At 40.0% G+C, this 26,679-nt stretch overlaps 1 protein-coding gene across 1 annotated transcript in view; it reads left to right on the top strand.

The window, feature by feature from the left end:
- Positions 1-13,437, top strand: part of LOC311528189 (von Willebrand factor D and EGF domain-containing protein-like) — a 284,287-nt gene extending 270,850 nt beyond the window's left edge. Inside the window, 2 exon segments of the mRNA XM_084642898.1 lie at positions 6,826-6,920; positions 13,012-13,437. Of these exon segments, the coding sequence (XP_084499024.1) occupies positions 6,826-6,920; positions 13,012-13,026 (110 nt within the window). The 3' untranslated portion in view covers positions 13,027-13,437.
- Positions 13,438-26,679: the final 13,242 nt, after the last annotated feature.

The following is a 26,679-nucleotide window of genomic DNA, read 5'->3' as shown; positions in this document are numbered from 1 at the left end:
TGTTTGGGTCTTAGAGTGTTGCTCTCGAGTATTCAGTGGTGCAGCAAAGACGAGGCAGTGGAACCATAAGTCATATTCCTTACAGATGTTAAGTATAAAAAAAAAAAAAAAGATTTTCCCATGGAAATAACCCAGTAAAGTATGTCTGGATTTTTGCATTTTGAATACAGTTTTCTTCACTAATATTCAGGAGTCTATACAAAATTATGTACATGCCCAAGTGTTATGAGCTTCCTGAGGCAGCTCACCTATAGGACTGCCCACAGTGTTGGCTGCAGGCACGGACAGGCAGATTACTAATGGTGCTACCGAGGCCTGGGTCCAGTCACAGGTTACCACTCGATCCTTTGTTATTACACTAGAGTTACTCTAGCCTGCTCCCTATCACCAATCAGCCCACACTCATGCTAGGCCAAATCCATCTGTGGTGTGACTCTGTTGAAACTAATTAAATAATATCAAGGATGCATTGGGCTCTGTATAGCCTCTCCTACACAAAAGTGCTTTGATCAAGCCTTTCAAACTCAAACCTGCAAGCTTTCTAAACGGCCTGCTTCATCCTTGGAGAGCCTCTATACCTTTCTGCTTAGACACACAAGGTCAAATTCTGCTCTTATTTGTAGAAGAATTTCAGTGGATCCACTCCATTCTTGCACCACTGTAAGCAAGCACAGATTTTCGCCCACAGCCTTAAAAGACAGAGTAGCATTTTCACAATGCACTGTAAGATAATTAGTAGCCAGCAGACATACAAGAGCACATTTTTGTAGGTTAATATCAGTACATGTTTCCAAACAATTTCAGCTTTATGAAAGACAATTTCCACTCCCCAAGTCACAATCCAGATCACTTTTACTGGCAACCATCAACATGTTTGTTTTACCTTTATTCCACTGGTCATAAATTTAATTTCTTGGATTGACCGGCTAAGCTTCAGTCTGAATTCAGCATTGGGTAAGTCAGTCGGCCACCCCCAGCGATGAAAATACAAAGCCAGGAGTCATCCATAGACAGAAGAACTACAGCCCATATTTCTCCATAAACCAAATAGCCTCATCCACCTGTGGTACCAGAGGGAATGACAAGAACCTCATATATGCTCGGGAGGCTTCAGTGAGCAGTTATCCCCTGGGATTTCTCAGAAAGAAGGACTCCACTCCATGACACCTCCACCTACTAACTAACAACACTTCATGGTCATTGGTAGTGAAGGGCAGCTGACAAATCTGGAAGAATCACCGGGGCCATCTGATTTTACTCCATCACCAGAAAGAAATCACTGACCAACATGACCACTGTGGTGTCTGTATCTCAGAGAGGCCTCAACTCCAATTGACTGTGGTCAAGGAGAGCTTTAGGATCCAGATGTAGCTACATTGCTATGGAGCTCTCAGTTTCCTCAAACTCGGAAATTTAAGATATGGATTTCTTCAACTTTGGGGGCTAATAATTACTTTAAACAATTAAAAACTGTAATGATACAAAATCCCCCTGCTGGCTTTTGCCCGACAGGGTGAACATGGATCTATATTGAAAGCTGCACCCCAGAGTTCCTCCAGCATTTCAGTAAGCGCCACTAGCTGAGACGCCACTGACGAGGTTCTGTGCGTATCCTCCCCCCTCACAGTTCCTCTGCAGTGAAGATTATTAGCTCAGTGTAAATATGAATCGTCTTTCTCTGCAAAGTATATTGAAAAGGCTTCACTGAGAGCAACACTTGACTCTGCAACCAGATATAAATCTCACAGATGATTAATCAGGTTGTACATCATGTGGAACAGTTGTGCTGAGTGCCACTTTTGAGACGCTGTGATACAAAGAAACCTTCCTTTGCTACTTGTACAATTAATAGCATAGGGTTTAGAAACTCCTGATGCTGTAGAAAGAACAGGAGGACTTGTGGCACCTTAGAGACTAACCAATTTATTTGAGCACGAGCTTTCGTGAGCTACAGCCCACTTCATCGGATGCATCCCGTGTGTTAAACTCAGAATCAGACTTCTGTGACCAGCGTGCTAGCACCTTCCCTCCACCTGTCACTGGCTATAAGCATGTTATCAAAACTGACAAGGGTACAGCCTAGGATGAGAACATTTAGGAGACATTGTTTCAACAGTCATGGACAGAGCACAATAGCCCCAATCTGCTAGGCTTTAAATAAAGAGGTTGGTTGGCAGACCAGTGTACTTCCCCACTCGTCTTAACTGAAGAGAATAGCTTCTGAGGAAGGATCGATAAAATAGGTTTTTCACTCCAGCAAATAAGGTCCATGGTGGTTTACACATTGCCCTGTATATACAGTATGATCTTGATGGTATGAGGGATTAATGGTCAGATTTCACAGCTTGTTGCAAATGCAGGGAAATGATCTTACAAAAGAGTGAAATGTTATTCATAATTAAGGCTGAATCTACACTGAAATATATTTTATCTGTCTCCTGCCCCTGACTTTTGATTACTTCAGTGCAAATGTTCTAAAAATTCTACAACAAACTTTAAAAATATATAGAACACATCACTGAGGCTGTGGCAGTTTCCATGGCAGCAGAGTTTCCTATCAAATTCGTTTAAAGTTGAGGCCCCTATTAACCTCCCTCTACCTGGTTCCTCCCTGCACTCTCCTTTGTGCATGTGTGCACAAACACACACCCCTCTCTTCGAGCCATCGTGGGATCGTCAAATCAAAACAACAAAGACTAAAATCCTATAATTTAACCTGCTCTTGCAAATATATGCCTGAATGGAACCCTAAGGAAGTCAGTGGAGTTCTACCTAGGCATAGCAGTCTGTCAATGTGGATCAGACTGTAGGATTGGGGTATAATTCCAATAAATTATAAAGTAGAAGGTTATACTTATAAAGGATCCTCATTATTAAAATTCATGCTGGTTATCTGCAGTTCTAAAATTATTGAACACATACTGGTGTCTGATTTGCCCTTCAGAATATGTTCTCTTTATTTGCATGGTATAAGTGTCAAGCTGATAGCCTCATAATTTCCTGAGCATTCTTGTTCTTTCCCTTTCTCTGAATAGTGTCTCAGACATGCTTGCCTCCAGATTTTCTCTGTAACCCTTTGAGTCCTTTTAAAAAATAAAAAAAGATTCTCAATGAAGATTTGTGGCACCTTAGAGACTAACAAATTTATGTGAGCATAAGCTTTCATGAGCTACAGCTCACTTCATCAGATGGATGTAGAAAATACAGTAGGAGATTTTATATACACAGAGAACATGAAACAATGGATGTTACCATACACACTGTAACAAGAGTGATCAGCTAAGGTGAGCTATTACCAACAGGAGAGCGGGGTAGGGAGGGGGAACCTTTTGTAGTGATAATCACACAACAAAAACAACACACCAAACAACAAAAACCCAGGAACCTATCCTTGCAACAAAGCCCATTGCCAACTCTGTCCACATACCTATTCAGGGGACACCATCATAGGGCCTAATCACATCAGCCACACTATCAGAGGCTCGTTCACCTGCACATCTACCAATATGATATATGCCATCACATGCCAGCAATGCCCCTCTGCCATGTACATTGGCCAAACTGGACAGTCTCTACATAAAAGAATAAATGGACACAAATCAGATGTCAAGAATTATAACATTTAAAAACCAGTCAGAGAACACTTCAATCTCTTTGGTCACTCGATTACAGACCTAAAAGTGGCAATTCTTCAACAAAAAAAACTTCAAAAACAGACTCCAACGAGAGACTGCTGAATTGGAATTAATTTGGAAACTGGATACAATTAACTTAGGCTTGAATGAAGACTGGGAGTGGATGTGTCATTACACAAAGTAAAACTATTTCCCCATGTTTATTTCACTCCCCTCCCTCCCACTGTTCCTCACACATTCTTGTCAACTGCTGGAAATGGCCCAGCTTGATTATCACTACAAAAGGTTTTCTCCTCCCCCAACCCCCGCTCTCCTGCTGGTAATAGCTCACCTTACCTGATCACTCTCGTTACAGTGTGAATGGTAACACCCATTGTTTCATTTTCTCTGTGTATATAAAATCTCCCCACTGTATTTTCCACTGAATGCATCCGATGAAGTGAGCTGTAGCTCACGAAAGGTTATGCTCAAATAAATTTGTTAGTCTCTAAGGTGCCACAAGTACTCCTCTTCTTTTTATGGATACAGACTAACACGGCTGCTACTCTGAAACCTGTCAGTGAAGACTGTCATTTGCATGCAAATTACGGCTATGTTCTTATAACACTCAGGGATAAATCCCTTATTGTAGTGAGCATTTATTGATTATAATTTTAACATAAGCTTGTCTTATTAAACAACTTTCCTTGCTGAGTCTGTACAGGATAATGCATACAGAGCCTATGTCATTTTTAGTATTTAATGGCTTAGAGTCCCTTGTAAATACATTTATGAAATATTCATTTGGACTTCAGCTATGTTATTATCCTCTCTGATTTCAATTTCAATTGTCTTCTGAATTTTTATAAAATCTTTTCCCTAACTGAGCTCTTTTTTTTCACAGCACTGGGAGTTGGGGAGGGCAGGTGTTTCCATTTCAGATTTTTTTTTCTAGTTTTTCCTTTTTGGCATCATCTGAGACTCAAAAAATTAGTCAAAGAAAGGCCTGCTAGATCATCTAATTCCTGCCCCTGCCCTTGTAGAATTGTTCACTAGTATACGTCTCCTTGAGCCTTGTCTAGTCTGATTACACATATCCCAAGTAATGAGGTTTTATCACTCCCCACTATTCCACAGCCTGTGTTACTAATCACATTACACCTAGTAACACCATAAATAGTTTCTCTCCCTGTGTAAGACAAAAACTCACTGAGTGGTACTAACAGGAGAGGGTAAGGATTGCAAGGAAACTCTTGCCCTAATTAGTGTACTAACAAGGAGAGATACCAACTCTGTACCCCCCGCCCACGGAGCACTGCGCTCCAGAGCAAACGTCCACTTCTGACACTCTTCACTCCCAAAGGCATGCTATCTGCGGTCTGGGGGCCTGGACAGGTCTCTGTGAGCTTATGCTATGCACAGTAACATATGCCAAGGCGAAGAGCAGGTACTAAGGGTGAATGTACACCGCTCTCTTTGAAGAAGGATGATTCCCCACCACATTATACTGTATAGCTCTCACTTGAAGAGCAAGGGTTTGCTTTTGGTGTTTCTATTTTTTGGTTTAAACATCTGTAGATTGCCATCATGTCTCTTTCTCCATTTCACCAACCCCACACATCATGCCTTAGCCAACCTATACAAATCTTTTAATCTTTTTTATAAGGCAAACCCACCAATCCCCAAACCACTTTAGTTGCTGTGACAACGCTGTAAATTTGCCAATTTATTTCCAGTGGTGGACAGAAGGCAACAAGTTCCAGGCATAAGAATGGCATGAGGAACCATTATTCAGAAATGTCATCTGTCTCCCCCACTGTCTACCAGAGCTGCTTATGACAACTCTCATTGTTTGCAAGTGGATATAATTTTGTATCTAAGAATCTGATATCATGAGCTCCAGAAGTTTCACCTGTGGCTTCAGATCTGAACTAGCTTTATTCCATACAAATCAAATTGGTTTAGCATATTTGTATAAGTAGGCCAAACAGTTTTCCATGAAAGCTTTAACATGCTCAGCACTTTTGAAAATCAGGCCACTCACGTGGATGTCTAAATATGGATTTTTGGAGCCTAACTCTAAGCACTAATGTTTAAAAGTCTTGGCACTAGACTCTCCAGAACAACAGGTTGGAATTCCAGAAGTATTTACTTGGCCCTTTGACTTTGAGGTAGATACACTTGACTTTCACAGTGTCCTGTGCAATAAACTTTAGGATGAGATATTAAAGTGCACTAACTCTGAGATTTGACTATAAAAATGGAGTATCTCACTAAGCTACTATGATGAGGGGGGTGGTATTACAACCTAGATAGAGGGATATTTTTATTTTACTTCTATTTGACAGTGTGTGGTTAATGACTTTCCATAGGTCTCTGCCAGACAGAATCATGAAAATACACTTAAAAGTATTCACCAGTTGATTCACGTCTGATTGGTTTGAAAGCCATTCAGCTCTACTCCCAGTAATGGCTGTGCTAGGACAGAACATTTTGGCAATATTTGAAGGAAAGTTTAACTCCTGAGATCTAATTAAAATAACAACATGACATGTGTGTTCTTCTTGGATTGGGTCCTTATGAAGTGGTTGTTTTCTTCTTTCCTTGCCAAAACAATGTCTTAGGAGCACAAGCTGCTAACTAGGATGAGAAACAGGCTAGAAATCAGGTAATTCTTACTTTAAACAAAGAGGAAGAGACTGTTTTATTAGTTGAATATATTTAAATAGGTTGCACTATAAATGAACTGATGTGCTCTTAAAACTTCATACCAACAACACTTTTCTAATTTGGCTTACATTTTAAACTTAGAATGGGTTGCAAGTAGTTGTTTCTGCAAGAGCAGGAAATTTGTCCTTAAGTCCTGGTTTCCAAAATTATCCAGTATGCAATTCGCTAAATTGTACAATCTTGTTGTTTTTCCCCTTGTGATATCATAGTCTTTGGGATTGTATATTTAACATTCTTCCATCTCAAGTCAAAAAAGGATCTTTTTAAAGCTGCTATTTTTCCTTCTATTGGAACTAAAGAAAAATCATTTTTGCCCCCAACCCTTCTTCCCACCCAAATTCAGAAGTTGGATCAAAATTCACTTTGTCACAGCATGGGGTGGGGAGTAGGGGAGGAAGAATAGCCAGAGTATTCCTAATCTAATTATGATTCTTATGACAAGGGTATTTTTAACTAACTTGATCTTTTATTTTATTTGTAGCTCTTTGTGAGAAGTGTCTATTTGGAAGCAGGTGTATAAGACCAAATGTATGTGCCTGTAGAAGTGGATATACTGGTTTAACCTGTAGAAAGAAGGTAACATGCAAATTCAAAAATATTGAATTCTCCTAGTAAAATGGGGGGAATAATTCAATCTAACTGAAGTATTTTACATAGTTTTATGAGAAAATGTTCATTTATAGCTTTAACTTTATGAAAGGGGTGAATAACGTTATCAAAATATTTTAAAGAAAGCTTGATTTTTATATTCAAGAGCTGGGGAAAGTCAAGATATTTTCAACTGCTAAATAATGACAACTGAGAAAATATGATAGTATATTCATATATACTGTATTCTATACTAAAAATTAGATTTTAACCTCAGAATTACCATTAACTATGCATTTTGACAGTTACATTAGCATACTAAAAGACAGCGTCTATTTTGGCATTAAAATCAGAAGCTACAGATAAAATGAATGAGGTTCATTGTAATTTTCTAGATACATAAAATCTATTAAACTGGTCAGCTGTGGTTTAGGAGAATATGCTTTGCATTTTCTAAAATGCTTTATTTCATATCCCACTTCGACTTTTCATATGAAGTCAAGATAACTGAAAGCAATTGTCTGCATCAAAGGGATTTCTGTTAGCACAGCAAGAGATGCCCTTTTTGGTGTATCAAACCAGGATTATCAGGTTTGTTTCAGAACATCACTATAGTTCGTGAATGTCCACTACAATATGCCATTTCACAAACAAAATGGAACTTTGTTGCAATTCATAGTCGAGAACAATAAAATACTGTGCATGCATTTTTCATATGAGTGAACCACAGCACAATAAGTAAGTGTGGGAAGAAAGAGAAGCTACTATAATTGTTTCCATACTGTACATGTTTACAAGAGCCAGGCCATCTACAATACCTGTTAGCCCTGTGGGGATCCTCAATAACGCAGGAGAACCCAAAAAAGGAGACATGCACATACCCCTTTTGAAACTTGTGAGACAATCTTGAGTTTCATGATCCATCCTGCAAGAATATAGAATTAGACTCATACACTTTAAGGTCAGAAGGGACCATCATGATCATCTAGTCTGACCTCCAGCAGGCCACAGAACCTCACCCATCCACTTCTGTAACAGACCCCAATCTCTGGCTGGTTTAAAGACTTCAAGTTAAAGAGAGGTTTCAGAGTAGCAGCCGTGTTAGTCTGTAGCCGTAAAAAGAAAAGGAGTACTTGTGGCACCTTAGAGACAAAAAAATTTATTAGAGCAAAAGCTTTCGTGGGCTACAGCTCACTTCATCGGATGCAACAAGTTAAAGAGAATCCACCATTTACCCTAGTTTAAACCTGCAAGTGACCTGTGCCCCATGCCACAGAGGAAAACGAAAACCACCCAGGGTCTCTGCCAATAGTTGCACTATGACAATGCATTGTCCTGATCAAAAGATGGAAATCTTGTAAATGAAAGGGGCTTAGGTGGCTTTTCCCTACCCCTATTATCTAATAGCTTCATTACAGCCCAACATCCTAAAGTCAGCGCTAATAATGCCTGGTGCATTGGAGTCTGGTTTCAGAGCATATGTCAGGAAATCAAAATAGTCAAAATCCAAATAGACCTTTTCCTCCAATATCCAACTTCATTAACATTGTTAGTAATAAACTGGTTTATTAGCATAGGTGGGAAGAAATGTTGCACATAAATATACAGAGTCTTGTGCTTTGTTTCATTTTCATTATGAACTTTTGGATAACAGAACCAATGCAATAGTGGTGGCATATAAAATCTGTCACGAAATCCTGATTAAATTGCTACTGGACAGCCTCTTCACACAGCACCAGCTGCATGAGGAGGCTCCTGGTGACTATACCTCTGCATCTAACTGAATCTCTGCCCATCTCTCTCTTTCTGCCTAGTACAGAAGGAATAAGAAATGTAAGGTAATCACTAGGCAGTCAATTTAGAAGATTGACTTCCCTCACTTAAAACTAATTGCCAGTCCAATTGTCCATTAGAAGTAGTCTCAGAAAAGGTTAAAACTAATGCTACATTTTAGTAGTTCTTTTCCAGAGCCTGGGTAAGAAACTGTCTTGAAGACAGAGATGGAGTGCAAGAGGAGAGACATCTCTGTATAATAATTGGTAGGAGATGCTCCTTTCCACAAGCAAAAAGGAATCTTAGGAGACTCTTATTTAGACAGGGATGAAGACTAGGATAGTCTAAATTTCTGAGACCACATTGTGTTCTCTTTCTCCATGGTGTTCTCCATGGTATTCTTTTCTCCATGGTATTCTGACTCTTGTGCTGTCAGCATTCCTAAAGAATCATCTACACTTCATGAAATTTAGCATATTATGTTGCCCAGTGAATTGCAATTCATTTTTCTGACATTTTTGGTTTACTTTGTTTTGGAGTTCTGTTAAAAGCAACTTGCCAAAATAATGGCAAGGAATAATGAATTTGCTAGCACAATTATCACTCTTATACCTTTTTGTATTTTTTCAATTTGAATCTTGCAAATAGTCAAGGCAGATAATTTAGCATGACGACAAGTGTTCCTGCTAGCTTTTAAAAATCAAAGCAGCCATCAGGATAGGCTTGATTATGGGTAGCAGAGGTGATCCCAACAAAATAATCAAAGTATAGAGATCTTTGTGGTTAGCACCACACTTTAGCAAAATGTAAGAGTAACAGTGAAACAAAAAGAAAAGGAGGACTTGTGGCACCTTAGAGACTAACAAATTTATTTGAGCATAAGCTTTCGTGAGCTACAGCTCACTTCATGGGATGCATTCAGTGGAAAAATTCATTGTTAGTCTCTAAGGTGCCACAAGTACTCCTTTTCTTTTTGCGGATACAGACTAACACGGCTGCTACTCTGAAACCAGTGAAACAAAAGTAATCCCTAGCCAATCGTACATTGTTACATATGAAAGTTTTACTGAAAAATGGCAGCTTACACTAGCTGTGACAGATGTCTTATTTGTAGTGTACCTAGTGGCTTCCAAATCCTCCCCCTAATGGTTTTTTTAAACATTTTCTATATTTTCCACAGTATGCATCCGATGAAGTAAGCTGTAGCTCACGAAAGCTTATGCTCAAATAAATTGGTTAGTCTCGAAGGTGCCACAAGTACTCCTTTTCTTTTTGCGAATACAGACTAAAATGGATGTTACTCTGAAACCTTAAATAGGTACATAACTAATCAACAGAAGCTACCTACACTGTTCTGTTTGGCCATAAATGGTACATGACTCCACACTGAGAAGTATCCAGCTCCAGACTGCAGTTTCCAATTACCTTCTACTAATGTTTTTATATTAAACTGTACTCACATGTCTCAAATGCCTATACATTTATTATAAAGGGACTTAGATGCTCAGTATTCTAGCCCACAGCAGAAAATAACGATAATTAAAAAGAAAAGCCTGAAGTCAGACATTGCTTAATGCTTGAATTCACCTGTAAATCTACATGAATAGCAAGCGGCCATTCAGTCTCTAAAAAGGAATCCAGTGAATATTATGCCAAAGATTCAATATGCTATTGATTTCAGTACAAGCCTGAAAATACAAGAAAACAAGTTTTAGGTATTTTAAAACTACTTTGTTGGAGTCAGTGAAAAACATACTGAATGTCAATAATATTTGTTTCAGTTGTGTATATACACATATATATACACACACACACACACACACACACACCATTATTAAACCCCACTTTTCATGCTTGTAACTGAGTAACTCTCCATTATACACCTGTTGGAGTATACAAGTCAGAAAAGGGATAAAGCAGAGTTTTTTAAAAATGAAATACTCAAAAATACTTGACAAATAAAAAGGAAGCAATATATGTGAAAAAAGAAACATTTAATGTATGTGCTATTCTATTACAAATATATTGAATGTGCTAGACTATATGCTAGTTAGTTACAAGGGAATTTGTAAGAGTAATTACCCTGCTATTTAAAAACAAGTTACCATAGCAATCTCATCATGTTATTGCATACAAAAAGTTGCTCCATAAAGTAGATGCTGAAGAGTATCTGAAGAAATATGCTGTTGAGACAAAGCAAAAGCCTATGAAGGACTGGAGGGTGAGAAAGATTGAAAGAATTCTCTTTTTAAATTTTAAAATTTTCAAAAGGGTGAATGTTTAATTTTTAAATTTTCAAAAAGGTTAATTTTATTCCATCCCTGGACAACTGCCCAACTTCTTCCACAAATGGAGGGATGCATCTTCCCTTATGCTTCTTCCTTAAAGTCTATGTGGGACCAGTATAGCACTACTGATAAGGAAACTGTAATTCATGTGTCTGCCACCTATCAAAAATCACTCCAACCTGGCAGAAGTAAACAGATTTTACCAACATTCTTATTTGAGCTGTTTTGACTTCAGCTGCCATAATCTCACAGAAAGTGTTCCTGGTGCGATTGCAAAGATAATTGTGTAATAAGAATACCTAGCACTTTTGCACTCCTTAGTAAATATTGCAACTTCAATGACATTTTTTTAAGGAGCATAGGACCCTTGTAGCATGTTACACTTAAATATTCCACCTGGATTTACTTTTTAATATCTCACCTCATGCAGCCATCCTATAAGATCCTGTAAAGTAGTATTTCCCTAAAGCTATGGAAATTTCTTCATGTAAGAACTAAATCCCACTCCAATTAAAGATAGGCCGAGGGTGAAAATATTCTTTGGACATGCAGAGTAAAACAACTAGTGACCAGGCTTCCAGCTCTATGGAGAATGGCTCTCTTGTGAGGAGTGGGCAGGTTCCCATGCTGGTGTACATGCAGGAGGAGCCCATTCTGTCTGGCAGAGAGATGGATGCTCAAGCCCTTTTCTCTGGCATGTGGAGAGCGAGCCTGCCTCACAATGGCTCTTACTATGGAGCTCAACTCGCAAAAGTGGGGCCTGTGCCTTGGAACATGAGCTTCTAGTATGAATTTAGGGATGTTTTCAGGAAGAAGGCAGGCAGCAGGGCCTCCTTTGCCATGAGGCTGGGCCAATCAGACTCTCCATCCAGCCCATTGGCACTTGTAAGAGCCTGGCACGCTGTCACGTGCAAGTGGGTCTTCCCTCTTCCTGCCCCACCCACTTCCTGGCCCTGGAGATGCCAGGGGCATTTGCCTGCTGAGATGGGCTGGTAGATTGGGAAGACTGAGTCCCCTCTAGCCCTAGCCACCTACTACCTATGCAACTAAACCTACCTAAATTCAAGCAGACACTTGTGGAAATCCTCTTTGCTGTAATTTAAAACAAAAAGCATATCATGCACTATTCATAAATAAACCACAGCAAACCAATATCACCATTGGAACCTAAGGAACAGTATTTTAGAATCAAACATGATATGATGCTAACAACGAAAACGTGATCAAATAGAGAGAGATACAGCAAGATGAAGGAGCACCTTTCCTCCTGTCCCAAGTAATAAATTAATGTCAAAATCTTTATGTGCTGTGTAATGTGGACTTCCATAAAACTGTCCTTTCAAAATGGGTACTTGAATGTATGCATTAGCATAAAGCAAAGCTTTTCACATTATCTATTATCTTGTTTTGGGATCAAGAATATTCACTCAAGTACTTAAACTAAGATGCTGTTCACGGACAACCTCTGCAGTGTGAAAACAGGATAAGTGCCCTGAAACACCTGCGGGCCAGGAGCCAACAATCTCCATGCGTTATGTGGAAATGGCACATTGGTTTTGTAGACATGCCTGCTTTAGAGGAAGGAAATTGAATTCCGGCTCCATAAGTGCCAAGTGCCACTGCAAATAAGAGAGCCTAAGCCACACCATTTTAGCAATATAGCTATTTCCCTATTGAAGTGATGGAGAAGAAATCAGCCTAGCTAGATGATATCACTTTATGAGCATGCTTTGGAAACTGTTCCATTCATCACTTCATTGCTTAATCCCTTTCAGAATCATGTTCTTCATTACTTGTGTATTACTGAGTTTAATAAACACTTTTGCTCCTTGGGTCAAATTGTGAAAAATGTGGATAGTGGGTTTGCCGTAATTACATAAAAAATTCTGAAGGAAATAAGACAGCTACAACAAATCATTTGGACATTTTCATATTAAACTTGTTTCGTGACACCACATGCACAAGGCTGTTTCTTACATAGTCCCTTAAGCAGATGAATACTCATTTCTGCTTTGCAGATCCCAATAGAATGAAGATAACATAGCAGAAGGACAATGAAGACAATCATTTGGATGCTAGTAATCTGGCACTGTGCACGTTTTTCTTCTGGGCTGGCTGAAGATGCAGCGTGAAGAAATTGCTAATGCTCTCCCTCCTGCATCATATGGTCGTGATGAGGAATAATTGATTCCAGAGCGTATACCAAGAGATTTACTTACTTTTGCAAAGTTATGTGGTGTGGCAATGCTCAAATCCATATTTCTATAGCTGAAGTGTCACCACCTCAAGTACTTGCTTCCTGCAAGAGCCAAATTTCACAATGAAATGCGGATCATTATAGAAAAGACACTTTCGTTTGTGTTCTTTTGTTGTTGTAAAAGTGTGGAAGTAATCAATTGCCTCATTCTTTTTATATTTTTAAATCAGATTGTTTATTCACTTTCCTGAGAAGAATTAATAATTCAGAGATTGCTTTTACTGAAAAAAATGTTATTACCCTGAGTACAGGAGAGGAGGTCGTAGTAATGTTGAATTGCTTTCTTGAACTTGCTCCAGATTGTAAGATCACCTAGATAAACATGGCTAACTGAGGGCTTGCGAAGCAAAGGAATGGGTAACTGCCCAATAATTGCCAAAAAAGTGCCAGCATCTATTTGAGATATTGGACTTTGTTTCCTCCTGTACTCAGAATAGGAGGTAACTTTGTAGTATCTGTTGGAATGCTGATTTTTAGACTTCACTAGGCTCCCCTCCCCAACCTTAACATTTCCCAGTTTTGCTCCATCAGTGAAGCTCGTCCAGTGGTAGATGTGCCAATACAGATAACACTCCAGGTACCCACAGCTAATTTAGAAGCATTTAGATACCTTAAGATGCAGATAGGCAGCTAATGGGATTTTCTGAAGCACCCAAGGAGTTAGATGCTGAGGCACTTTTGAAAATCCTACTACGAACCTAAATACCTTTAAAACTCTAGCCCTGTGCCATCACATGGAATTAGACAACAAAGTGGTTAAAATGCCAACAGCTGCCTAGCTCTCTCTATTTTAGCACTGCCAACATTACTAACACTGGTGGAAGCAACGGCCAGAAACAAGGACACAGATGCTCAGGCTATATGTTTGCTTGCAAAAATAGTTTAAAAATGTAAACTCTGACAGTCTCAGGTACTGTACAATAACTCTGAGGATGAAATTGGGATACCCCACACTCGCTCTTCAAGTCTTGGTAGAATAATCAGATATACTGTCGAGCAAGATCTAGGTGCTTGACAGAGTTGTACATGGGAATTTTGGTGTTGCCTTCTTCACCTAATAGTGACTTTAATGGTTGTACTCATCTGAGAAAATATTTTGATCCCTTTGTTTTTCTTGCAGCAGTAAATAGATCTGATCTGTGGGTATTTTACATACAAACACTGAAGGAATAAACAAGATTTTTGACTGTAATCTTGTAAAATTTAAAATATAGAATGTGTGTGTCCTCCAACATTACAGACTAGATGTTTACTGCTTGGAAATTCTGCTGGCATTGTAACCCTGCAGAAAAATTCCCCCTAATCCCTACTGGCCACTTAGGGGTAGCATATATTTGTTTCTTTCTACACCATCTATTGTATATATAAAAGTGCATTTAAACTTGGCCATACTCCATTTTTCAAATAAATGGTCTTCATTCCTTACCTTTCTACAATATTTGTATTCAGTTATTATGAAATACTGATGTAAACAGTTTTGCATGCGGAATGCAAAAGATGACTAAACGGACATGAGCATTAAAAGTTTTCTATTAGATATACAGAGATGAATAATGGTGTCAGACTCACTAACAGTCTGCACCATTAATGGAGGTATTAAAAAAGGTAGCGGGGAAGAATCTTAGCTCCACAGTGAGCTAGATTCATAGTTAGGTGGTGCTAATCTCATCTTAAGCTTTGAGAGTTCACTTCCGCTGTGCCAGGAAGACATTGTTACAAAGGCAGCATGTTGGCACCAGAGGGTATCTACAAGATTAAATTGAGGGTGGCAATTATGCCTTTTTTCCAGCTATCGCCCTAATCAATAAGAGACGGATTTTCATTACCTTGCCTCCATAAGATCTGTGATAGACAGTGCTAATGAACAGAAAGTCCTCGCCAAGATTGGATTTGGCAGCCTAAAACAGATTGCAATGCCTCAGTGCATCTCAATGCATTTTTAGAAGAGGCTACTTAAGACCATGTACATCTTCATTTATCTTCAGAATACGAGAAATTGTGCAGTTAGCAGAAGAGACTCTTTGCGTCTCCAGCACCAGCTTGTGCAGAATCATGAAACACGTACAATTGGTGATAGGTAGCACAGCCCATGCAGTTCATTAACTAGCTCTTTCACCACTAAACCATAGGCTGAGCTGATGTGTAGATTACCAGTCTATACCTTTTTCATTTCAAAATCATTGATACATGGTGTTTCTGAAAGGAAGTATGCTCCCCAGAACAGCTGTTGACTGAAACTGACATGATTCTTATCAATTTCACTGCCAATCACCACTGAACAGCAGCCATGAAACAGACAAGAAGCATTTCAATATCACAGCTGCCTTGGCTTCCAGGGTATATGGTTCAGGAGCTGTGCAGCCCTGCAGACTGCCAGGGACCCAAGGGCTTCCAGCCTCCCAGGTCCACTTCATAGCCAAGCTGCCCAACCCTCCAGTCCATCTCCCTGCCAATGCAGGATCTTACTATTCCAAACCTTGTCCTCTACATATACACCACTCTGTGCTTATTGTCATTGCTGGCTTTACCGTGTCCAGATTAGACTATAAGTAATGCAAGGCAGGGACAGGCACTGTATAAATAATTTACTTTTTAGCAGATCATCTTGATACCTTCCAATACTTTGCATGTTGTGGAGACTGCCTTCAAAATCATTTTAAAACCACAGCATATAAAGTCCAAATAAAATACAACATTCATAACTGTCTTGTGTGGGAATAATTAAAACAAACAATAGAATTGTTAGTTAGTTGTTTTTTACTCATCATTAATCATCTATCGGTGGGCTGCATTAGGAGTTCTAATTCACTCTCAAACCCTATATATCCATTTATCTGGATGTCTCAGCTCTTCAGACCCCTAGCTCAGTGGTTCTCAAACTTTTGTATTGGTGACCTCTTTCACACAGCAAGCCTCTAAGTGCGACCCCCACCCATTATAAATTAAAAACACTTTTTTATATTTAAACACTACTGTAAATGCTGGAGGCAAAGTGGGGTTTGGGGTGGAGGCTGACAGTTTGCGACCCCCCCTGTAATAACCTTGCGACCCTCTCAGGGGTCCTGACCCCAGTTTGATAACCCCTGGCCTAGCTAGTTTCCCTATAACTTCTCAATATTGTAGTCATAAAAAAAAATCCAATTTTGGGGGGAAGAGGGGCAGCAGTAAGAGAGAGAGGAGTTAATCTTCTTTGTCCCATGTCTCTATCATTATTCTTAACTAAAACTTTAAAATAGTCTCTCAGACACACACACACACACAAAGTTGTCCAAACTATTTTTGTGTTAGCAACAAATTAATTCAGAATCTCTGAGAAAAGAAATATTCAATAAGGGAGAAAAATAAAGCAAAATCTTAGTGGAGAAATATGAACATGCTAGCTGGTATATCAGAAGGAAAGATATTACCACTATTACATACCATTTATATTTTAGCCTTTTTAGAATTAAGAAATTCAATAAGTCTTGAAATAAACAATTCTACTCGCAGTAGAAAGTGCTAGGAATTCAGATACAGCATTTGAATATTTTTAGAATAAACTGAATCATGCTCCTGAAAAGCGCCATATTGAAAGGTTGCAGACAGAATTCCATTATTTATCCATAGACCAGGTACAGCACGGGCAATGCAATAGGGGGCACTAATACTGTCCTAGCAAGACCATCCATAGCGGTGAGAGGTATAATCCAGTCTCCCTGCTCATTTAATTCTTGGTCTTCCTGTTGAAAACCTACTCTACATGGATCATTGGAAAGCTAACAGATGATGAATTAAAAATGAGTACAGACTTGGGCTGGTTTCAAACCGATGACCTATAGAAAGGTTCTGTGCCAATTCTCTAAGTCATAACACATCCCAAATTAAAGATGCTTAACTATACACAAGTTATACAGAAAGCTATTTTAGATTTAGATTATTTAGCTACTAACACAGAAAAGCAGGTTTTTCCTTACTAAGTTAATTCTCTATTGGCCTGATCCTGTACCATTATGATCAATGAATTGTTTGCCATTAATATCAATCGGAGCAGGACCAGGGCCATTATAATACCTGTAGTGTTCATAATACAGTATGTACTTTTAAGACTACAGCTATACCCTTTGGGATACTAGTTTGAACTCAGTAGTTTTATATGTTGTACACAGTTATCACTTCCAACATCAGTTATTATTTGTATTGCATTAATACCTAGGAGCGCCAGCCATGGACCAGAACAGCACTGTGCAAGGTGCTGTACAAAACACAGAACACAAAAAATATGTTTTGAAAAGAGGCCATTTTTATTTTAAAAATCTGAAGTGAAAAATTTAGACCAGCTCTATTCTGTATGTTTAACTCTGTTATGCCTTGACCCTGCACCGATTGAAGTCAATGGGAGTTTTGCAATGAATTGCAATGGGACAGGATCAAGACCTTATTTTGTTTCCTATTGAGGACTTGCGTCAATAATTTAAACCATGCATTTCATTAGCACCTTTGCTATAATAATATCATCTCCCAGCAGCTGAACAACTGCTGTGAATAGTTTGCCAGTGTAATCCAGAGAATTTTGCTCAATTTGCCTTAGGGCCTCAGGGGGAAAGAAACTTGCCAGTGGGCTGCACTTATTCTCTGCTTTTTTCTCCCCGTGAAGCAGCTTTCAGAATGCATTATCCATGATAGATTTGTCAGATTGTTAGCGCCCTAGAAGTGTGTCAGGTGCAAGGCAGATTTGTCATAATAGCATGGTGGAACTAGACTAGCTGATACAAAAGCTCTGTGTTGCACCTATATTCTATAGTAGGTTTCTGATATTGATAGCTGCATTTTAATGTTAGGAATACACCTGTTATTCAAGACAAGAACATCCTTGTATTCATGACCACCAAGCTTGATGATTTTAAATCTTATTTAGGAATTAAACCAGGTGCCTGAAAAAGCTTCTACTAATTCAAGATGCAGCAGCCCATCTGTTTAGCAACACAGATCACTGTCATCACATCACCCTGGAACCCTACTTTAAAAAAAGAAGGGAGGGGAAGAGAGGGGGGAAGGGGGTAATAAAATAAAAAAGAAGCCTTTATCTTTCCTTGCAAATGTTGGTAAATTCTAGTCAGTCCAGTAGCCTCTCTGTGCTGGGAGAGACAACCTGCTAACTGCAGTTTGTCTGTCTGTGACAAACTCACCTCACTGCTGGCAACCCACTCAACCCCTCCTATCTGCCTAGTCTAGTATGCTTAAGGCTTTAATATCTTAAATAGCAAACTTTACCAGCCCAGTTGGCATCAGGCTGCCAGTATTTCCTACTTAAAAGCTTCCCTATTGTTTCCCCAAGGACCCTTGGTATTGTCTATGATAGAACCTTATTCTTGTCGTCATTTCATTTCCTGTTGGTTTCCTCCCTTACAGCTTCCTTTGATTTCAATCTATGCAGCCAGGTAGGATAATAGCACACAGGTAAATGGAGGACCACATGCTATTTATGAAAAATACATCTAACTCCCTGATTCTCCACAAAGAGGAAAGATGGGGATGATATGAGGTACTGTGTAGATTGAATCATGAGTTTAAGTGCAAGAATAAACAAATGAACTCTCCCTGGGAGAGAGAATGGACATTCAACAAGGATAAATTCTTATGTGCATAAACTGCATAAATATATGATTAAATAATACTGAATATTTAGTGAAGTCTGATCCCACACCATTCTGTAACATCCATTTAGGAAACTTATTTCAACTTCTTGATTTGCACTGGGATTTTTTGTTACTACGAGACAACTGGAGGTGTTTGTTTCTTCACTTTCTAAACCAAGGTAATTATTTTGGGCCAGATTAGGCTTGCACTTACCCCAATGTAAATCCAGAGTAACTCCATTGCTTTTAGGGGTGAAGTTTATGATCTGCCCTGTTCTGGACCAGGATTTGCTATTTGTGAAATGATTATAAGAATATTTTTGGGTACATGATCAGATACAGCTCTCAAATGCATAGTGATTGCTCCTTACACAGTCACCAGAGCAGTCAAGCCAGTAACTGTAACAAACACTAAATCCCCTTAAATACAAACAACTGTAATTGATGACACATTTAAATTGGTATGAGGACTGAATGTGTGACACAAATAAAAACATACCAATTAATGCATTTATTTGGATACCTGATCATTAAATATACCTACTGTTTATTTCACATCTGGCTAGCCATGCTTTGGGGTCAAATTCTTTTATTATACCTATGTAAATCCAGACTAAATTCAGTGCAGTTATACTAGATTTACATTGAGGTAACCAAGAAGAGAAACTGACCCTTGTGTGATAAGAAAAAACACAATGTGCACGTTACTTTTTGCTGACTTTTAGTTCCTCTGTTCTTCAACCAAACCAGTCTGGTAAAAAAGCCACCAGAAGCAGAGAAATTCCTCCCATCTCCAGATCAGTTCCGACACAAATCAAATTGCAATTTAAAGCATCCCAGAGATAGGATTGCACAGAGCCATATTGTTGGATTTCTTAGTATTAGTTGCAATGTAGGAGGACATAACTAGGCTCGGATTCTGCATCAGATTGTCTATTGTAGACGCACCACTCAGCTCAGAGCCCCACTAAAGTCAGTAGAGGCTCTGCATGGGTGCAGCGGTCCATGCTACAAGATCTGATTGCAGGACCAGAGCCCTACAGTCATACACTTTTCTCAGAAGTAGCTATGCCACTGACTCCAAAGGGAGCAGGATTGACACTCTAGTATGGGCCTACTTCCATTTCTATAATAGCCATGGTCTTGAATAACTGGGAACAACAGGTCAGCTTCAATTATTCAACAATTCCAAACAATTTTGGGAAAAATACAGCAGTTCTGCCTAATGAATTCATCCTTGTTTTTCAGAGCTTCAGTGTTCAGCTGACAACTGTAAGAACACATTTTAAAAATCACCTTACAAAATATATCTGGAAAAACCGTAAGTGAAACTACTGGAGTATATTTTGAAAATGTCTGCAGATGTCACAGCAATATGTTTTCCATAGTTCCAACATGATTTCTAAGATGTAACTAAAAGGATGAACACATATCTGGCACCCTGCCTACAATCTTGAGGGGATACTGATGAAGACATGGTGCTAATTCTGGACGATATACTTTATTGTCAATTCCTGTTTCAAACTGAAATTTGAAACAAATGCCACACTTTCAGCTCATCTTAAGTGATCACTCTCCTTACAGTGTGTAAGGGAAGTGAGCTATAGCTCATGAAAGCTTATGCTCAAATAAATTGGTTAGTCTCTAAGGTGCCAAAAGTACTCCTTTTCTATTTGCGAATACAGACTAACACGGCTGCTACTCTGAAACCTGTCAGTCTGTATGGTAACACCCATTTTTTCATGTTCTGTGTGTATATAAATCTCCTCACTGTATTTTCTACTGTATGCATCCGATGAAGTGAGCTGTAGCTCACGAAAGCTTATGCTCAAATAAATTGGTTAGTCTCTAAAGGTGCCACAAGGCCTCCTTTTCTAAATACCACACTATATTTCTCCTTTTTTTATTTTATTTTTTTTTCAAATATTCATGGCAGGAAACCATTTTAAATTAGAGCGGGCTTTGAGCCTGTAAAAAAAATGTATTTGAGGTCAAATATCATTTACAATGTTTAATATTTTATTTTTAAGAGTGATGACATTATAGTTCATAAAATATTTATGGGGAGATGTAATATTCTCATTTTCAAAGGAATGGAACTACCCAGACAGAAAAGTCCTCATCGAAGTGGCTGCAGAAATTAACCCAACTTGTTTTTTCTTGTCATCAAAACGTAGATTAAAGCCTTCAGTCTGGTCAAACCTCCTCTCAGTAAGGACTGCATGTTTACATTTTTATATAATACGGTGCATTCAAATATCATGGAAATCGCTTAATAATGAAGCTTTGTTAAGGCATCTCAGTGCAAGTTAATTTGACAGTAGGACATTATTCTCCATGGAAACAATAGCTTGTGTTAACAACTCTAGGGGAGATCTAATAGGGAATTTCCTAAGATTTTACAAGGAACATTAAAGGGCAGACAAGAGAGACTCTGCTTGCCTGCTGCTTCAATCTCAGCCACTGGCTGCTGGTAGGAGAATTCACCAAAACTAAAATGGAAGGCCAGACCCTCAGCTGGTATAAATCATCATAACTCCACTAAAGTCAATTTTCATCAGCTGTGGGTATAGCCCTCATGGTAACATATAAAGCCCTTTAACCAACTGGCTCTATGTATTTTTATTGAGCTTTGACACCCTTTGTTTCATTGCATTTTCTTAAGTCAGCAGGTATGGGAACAGAACAAGTACAAGTTGGGTCTTTTCTTCAGACAGGCCACGTCTCTAGACTATCTCACCTTGATCTTAGAAGTGCAAGAGAGGAGGATGGACGTGGGCAAGTTCTGACTCTCAAAAAAAGGGAAAGACTCCACAAACAAGGGACGTATCTTCTGAGAACAGAGTTCTTTGCATAGGGCCAGATTAAGAAGTTACAATCTAGCCTAGGTGACAGCACATGGGCATGCTGCCACCACAGCCGATCATAGACTCCACTGTGACTTACTCACAATTCCCCCTTTCCTCTCCCCTTGCTCCGCAAATCATTCTATGGAGACGGTACTCACCTCACATCTGCCAGGCCAGCTACTCCAGCTGGGGAGGGGCAAGACATGAAGGGTGTGGGGCAGGAGCAGAGTCAAAGTGTCGCCCTGCGTAATTGCTTATGGGGGATAATTAGTCAAGTAACCTTTTTTACCAGTCCCCCCTCCCCACCAGTGATAGAGGTCACAGTGTGGGGAGCCCTTACTTGGCTGAACAAGGGGAGGATCTTATGCCAATCTAGTCCATAATGGTCTGAAATCTATGAGCAAATAAGAAATGCAAAATACAGTAAATGGACAGCCTATGTCACACATTCTAGGGGGAGCCGGTAGTGACCCCTATATATAGATTGCCTAACACTTTCTATTATAAAGGATTCTTGCAACCTTTTTTTTGAGAAGTATTACCACCACCATTGTTTGCAGCAGGAAGCAATCCCTCAGGTTAGAGTAGTGCCTTTTCTGTCTCCTGTGAAATTCAAGTCAGGTTTAGCAGTATTGTAAAGTCTTAAAAATCACTATTGCCCTTCTCTCACTTGCATTCTGCAGTAAGATTGAAGCAGCCTGCTAAAAAGAACTGAGCATTTTAAAGGACCAGTCCCACAAGCAGCAGAAGCAGATGACACTGCACTAGGAACATTTGGGAGCTGCTACAGCAGCTGGAGAAAGCCAAGCTGAGCTTCCCCTGAGAACCTTTCTCCCTATCTTCCCTTCTACCTATCTCCCCACATTTACTACATGCAGCTGCATTCCCCCAATTCCTAGGTACAGGAGAAAGAGATCACAGAGCTAAGCTGCCCCCATAAGCCCAGACCTGGCATATGATTCCAGTTTCTCATAGTCCCTCAGGGGCCACATGAAGCAGGAACTTAACCTCCTGGGGTTTAAGAGGGGCAAAAAAGCCATACTCTGCTTCAAAACCCCACACACCAAGAACATGGCCCTAGCAGCCTTATCCCCCCTCTTGGGGCAGGACCCCAACAACATTCTCGGGTGGGGAAGAGATATCTGGGACAGGTTCCCTCCCCGCACAGCCACAATATGAATTGTCAGCAACCCATCCCTCCTCCTGGGATAACAGCCATCTCCTGCTACCTGCTACCAGCTACCGTAGTTAGTCCTATAGCTCAAGTAGTAAAAGTCAGTGCTGAAAATTCAGGGTTCAAACCCTATGATGAAGCATGATGGAAGATTGAATTTTACTATGTAAAACTGTAATACTTTTACCTTTGTACTTTAAAAAACCTAGGAAATTATACACAAAAACTATTGTAAGCAAATGTAATTTATGTTGCAATGTCAAAGTTGGAAATTAGGAAATGCCAGATTTACAATTATCCACGGAAGCTTAATTCTGCCCCACTTTTATATATATATATATACACACACACACACATTTTCATTATGACACAGTCTAATTACATCATCACATTTTTCCCCCACAAGACCTCTCACTTGTTCAGTGCACAGGATAGACATACAAGGGAGCTGAATTAAGATTTGACAGGCAAATGTAAACCTTCCCTTTACCAGCTTTCAAGTGCTTGACTTTGCATTCTTAATACAGGCTTTTTTGTATATAGTTTGAGGGGTTTGTGTCATTATATTATACACACACCTCACATTACATTTGACTCAGTAGCTGATTGTCCCTCTCCCACCTCATTGTTTCTCCATTTTGATAGATTCTCTTCCTCCTCATTCACAAAAGCCCAAGCTTCCTCCAAAATTCACCAAAAGTATCAACTCAGCACCACATTGTGCACCTCAAATTCAGATTAGAAGTGAGCCAATCCCTCCCAAAGAAGATTTTTTTGGGAATGTGGCAGAGGAGCCATCTATGCACACCCCTCACAGTATGGCACAGCACTGTCTCAGTTTCCGCAGTGGAGCCTTCAGCACCCTTCATTTATAGATGTGACTTAGGCCTTCAGCCCAGTCAGAGAGAGTTCAACCCCTTACGGGGAGCAGAATCCCCAAGTCAATGTACAACATGAACACAAACCAAAAGAATCTTTGGCCCTGTAGGGCTCTGCTTTCAGACCCATCTTTCAGGCAGACCCCAGCAACTGCAGCTATACCCACCACCAGGGTCCTGGTAACCAAATCAAACTAACAGTCTGTGTCAGACCCACCCTCCCACAGGCTCTCCTTCCCAGTCTGCTCTCCTTCCCAGTCAGCCCCTAGCTGAGCTGTGGTCCCTCTTTTTAGCCTCCCCTTGCAGGCCTGACATGGAGCATAGGTGAAACAAGGTGGGGCTGACTGGGGTCACTGCAGCTTATTAACCCTTCCTAGCCAGTATGGAGTTCATATACCCTATCACTGAAGACATGTAGTAAGATCTTCAAACAAGATACAAAATGCTACCAAGTTTTCTACTTCTGCATGCTCTCCACCTACCAATGCATCTGAATTTACACATCAACCACCCCCTAAAAATTATCCTCTTCCTGCTTGGGTGCATGATGGAGGAGTTTTCTTCTATCCCAGAAATGTTTCCTGCCCTCACAGCTTCCTGAGTGCTGAGCAGACCTTCCTTTCTCTAAGCCACATGCCCTCTCTGACTACTAATAATCAAAAATGCAACCTACCCTTGCTATCAGATTAAAAAAGACTGTAGAAAATTACCAGTGCATGGAGAGATTGGGGGATAAGTGTGAGGAAAACATGTCTCCAATAGTGTTAGGTAAAGACTGGCATGAACTTGAAAGCCTGCAGGTTGCATTTAAAAATAAAAATGGAGAGGATGTTATATTTGGAGCACATCAGAGTAATAGAACGCCATGCATTTATCTTTTGCACTTTTAGTGCTGCTGTCAACTCCACACAAACTGGACTTGTTAGCTTTTAATGTGTTTTGCAGACCATCAGCTGTCTTGACCACTTTCGAGGCATGAAATTATCACAAGCATGGCTTTTTTAATTAGCTGGATGCTCAATAGATTTTTTTCCCTTTAAAAATCAATTGTACAATTGCCACAGCCAATGCCTGGGCGGCAAAGAAAATCCTTATTAGTGGGGAATTTTATGACGTTTGTAAACCATGCAACTTTTACAATCCTCTACATTGAGCATCTTATATTAAAATGTTACATAAGAGCCAAACTGTATCTAAACCAACCCTTTGGGGGCGTATGGGGCTCCTATAATACCACACTGAGCACCTAGGGGACTGCCCCTGGATTTACAGCAGCAATGATGGCGGAAGTTCAGGACTCTGCTTTCCAGATGGCCCAGGACCGAGGGTGGAGATAAAACTGGCTAGCAACACGACCAAAACCATACAGTCAGAACTCAGAGACAAAGCATTTGACTTTACTTTTGGTTTTGGCTATGTTTGGAGTGTAGCAGGGAGAGAAGCATCATAGCCAGGGAAGGCCCTTCCCCATTCCTACCCAAAGGAATCCTTTGGGGATTTCTGGACCATTGAACATGATCCTCACAGCAGAAATCAGAAACCCAGGAGGCTCAGGAGAGTCGTGGTCAGGTTACCAAGAGCCAGCCTCTCTGCACATTGGAATCCAGACCAGAGAGCCATAAGGATCTTACCATCCTTAGTGCAGATACTTTGTAAGAACACCTTGTTGGTTTATTTTTCTCTTTTGTTTTAAGCCAGCCACTGACTTCAGCCCGGCCCCACACATCAAAGACTGAGGCCTTGTCTACACTGCCACTTACAGCGCTGAAACTTTCTTCCCTCCGGAGTGTGAAAAAACACCCCCCGGTGCGCTGCAAGTTTCAGCGCGGTAAAGCGCCAGTGAAGACGGTGCTACAGCGCTGGGAGCTCTTCCCCTGGCGGAGGTGGTTTGGTTACAGCGCTGGGAGAGCTCTCTCCCAGCGCCGCGACTACACAGACGTGTTAGAGCGCTGCCGCTCACATTGGCTGTGTAGACATGCCCTGAGGCTATTTCCCTGTGCTGGGAGGGAGCACAGAGTCGTTTGCACTGGCTGTGAATGTTGGGAGGGGTAGAGTTTATGTATTGTTCTTTTAATCTTTTATTATCCCAATCCCCTTTTCCACTGTCCCTTACTCTGCATTCCCCATACCTAATAAAGCCCCCGTTACAGTTTTATTACTCTGAGAATTGTAATCACTATTTTATTTTTGTGTGCTCTGACTGACTCTCCTCTGTGTGAGATGGTGTTAAATATTTTCCCTAGGATCAAATCTTGGTGTTCTCCACTCTAGAAGGTGTTTCCTTGGGTGGAGACACCAGGCACACTTATAGGTAAACCCAGAACCCTAACCCTGAGGAGAAAAGGGAGAAGGCTGCAGCCATGCTTCAGGGTTGGGGTTACATACATAAAAGCTGATTGTATCAGAAATTCTAGAAGAGATGTCAATGAAAACTTTTTAATATAAATAGTTCACATTATTTTTCAATTGTTACCAGCAAAACACAGAACTGACTGTGAATACTGCCACTACAAGAGACTTAGCACTTGATGGCCAGTTGACATGACTGGATAAAATTCAGTGCTGCTTGGGTGTGATGATTCCAGTCACAATAGTTGAATTGTTTAATTTAGTAAAGTTACAAGACTTATTTTCCTCTTACTTTCTATGTTGGTTTATCCAGGTTAGTTCAGTCTAGTATAAAACCCTTGGACTGGCACTTAACCTTCAGTAGACACATACTCCGGCTATAACAAATTAATTGTCTTCACCTCAGGAAGCATGCTGGCCCATTTTTAGTGGTAACCTTTAGTTACCTAAGGTACAGCTGTAAAGTACTACCTGGTGTCTACAAGCACCCCTGCTCTCTAATAGTTGTTGGCCCTCAGAATACAATAGAAGTCTGACTATCTGAACTGTGTGAAACCTTCACAT

The sequence above is a fragment of the Lepidochelys olivacea genome (assembly GCF_965140295.1).
Source record: "Lepidochelys olivacea isolate rLepOli2 genome assembly, chromosome: 11".
Classification (NCBI taxonomy): Eukaryota; Metazoa; Chordata; order Testudines; family Cheloniidae; genus Lepidochelys; species Lepidochelys olivacea.
The sequence above is the reverse complement of the archived record's forward strand: the minus strand, read 5'-3'. Positions and strand labels throughout refer to the sequence as shown.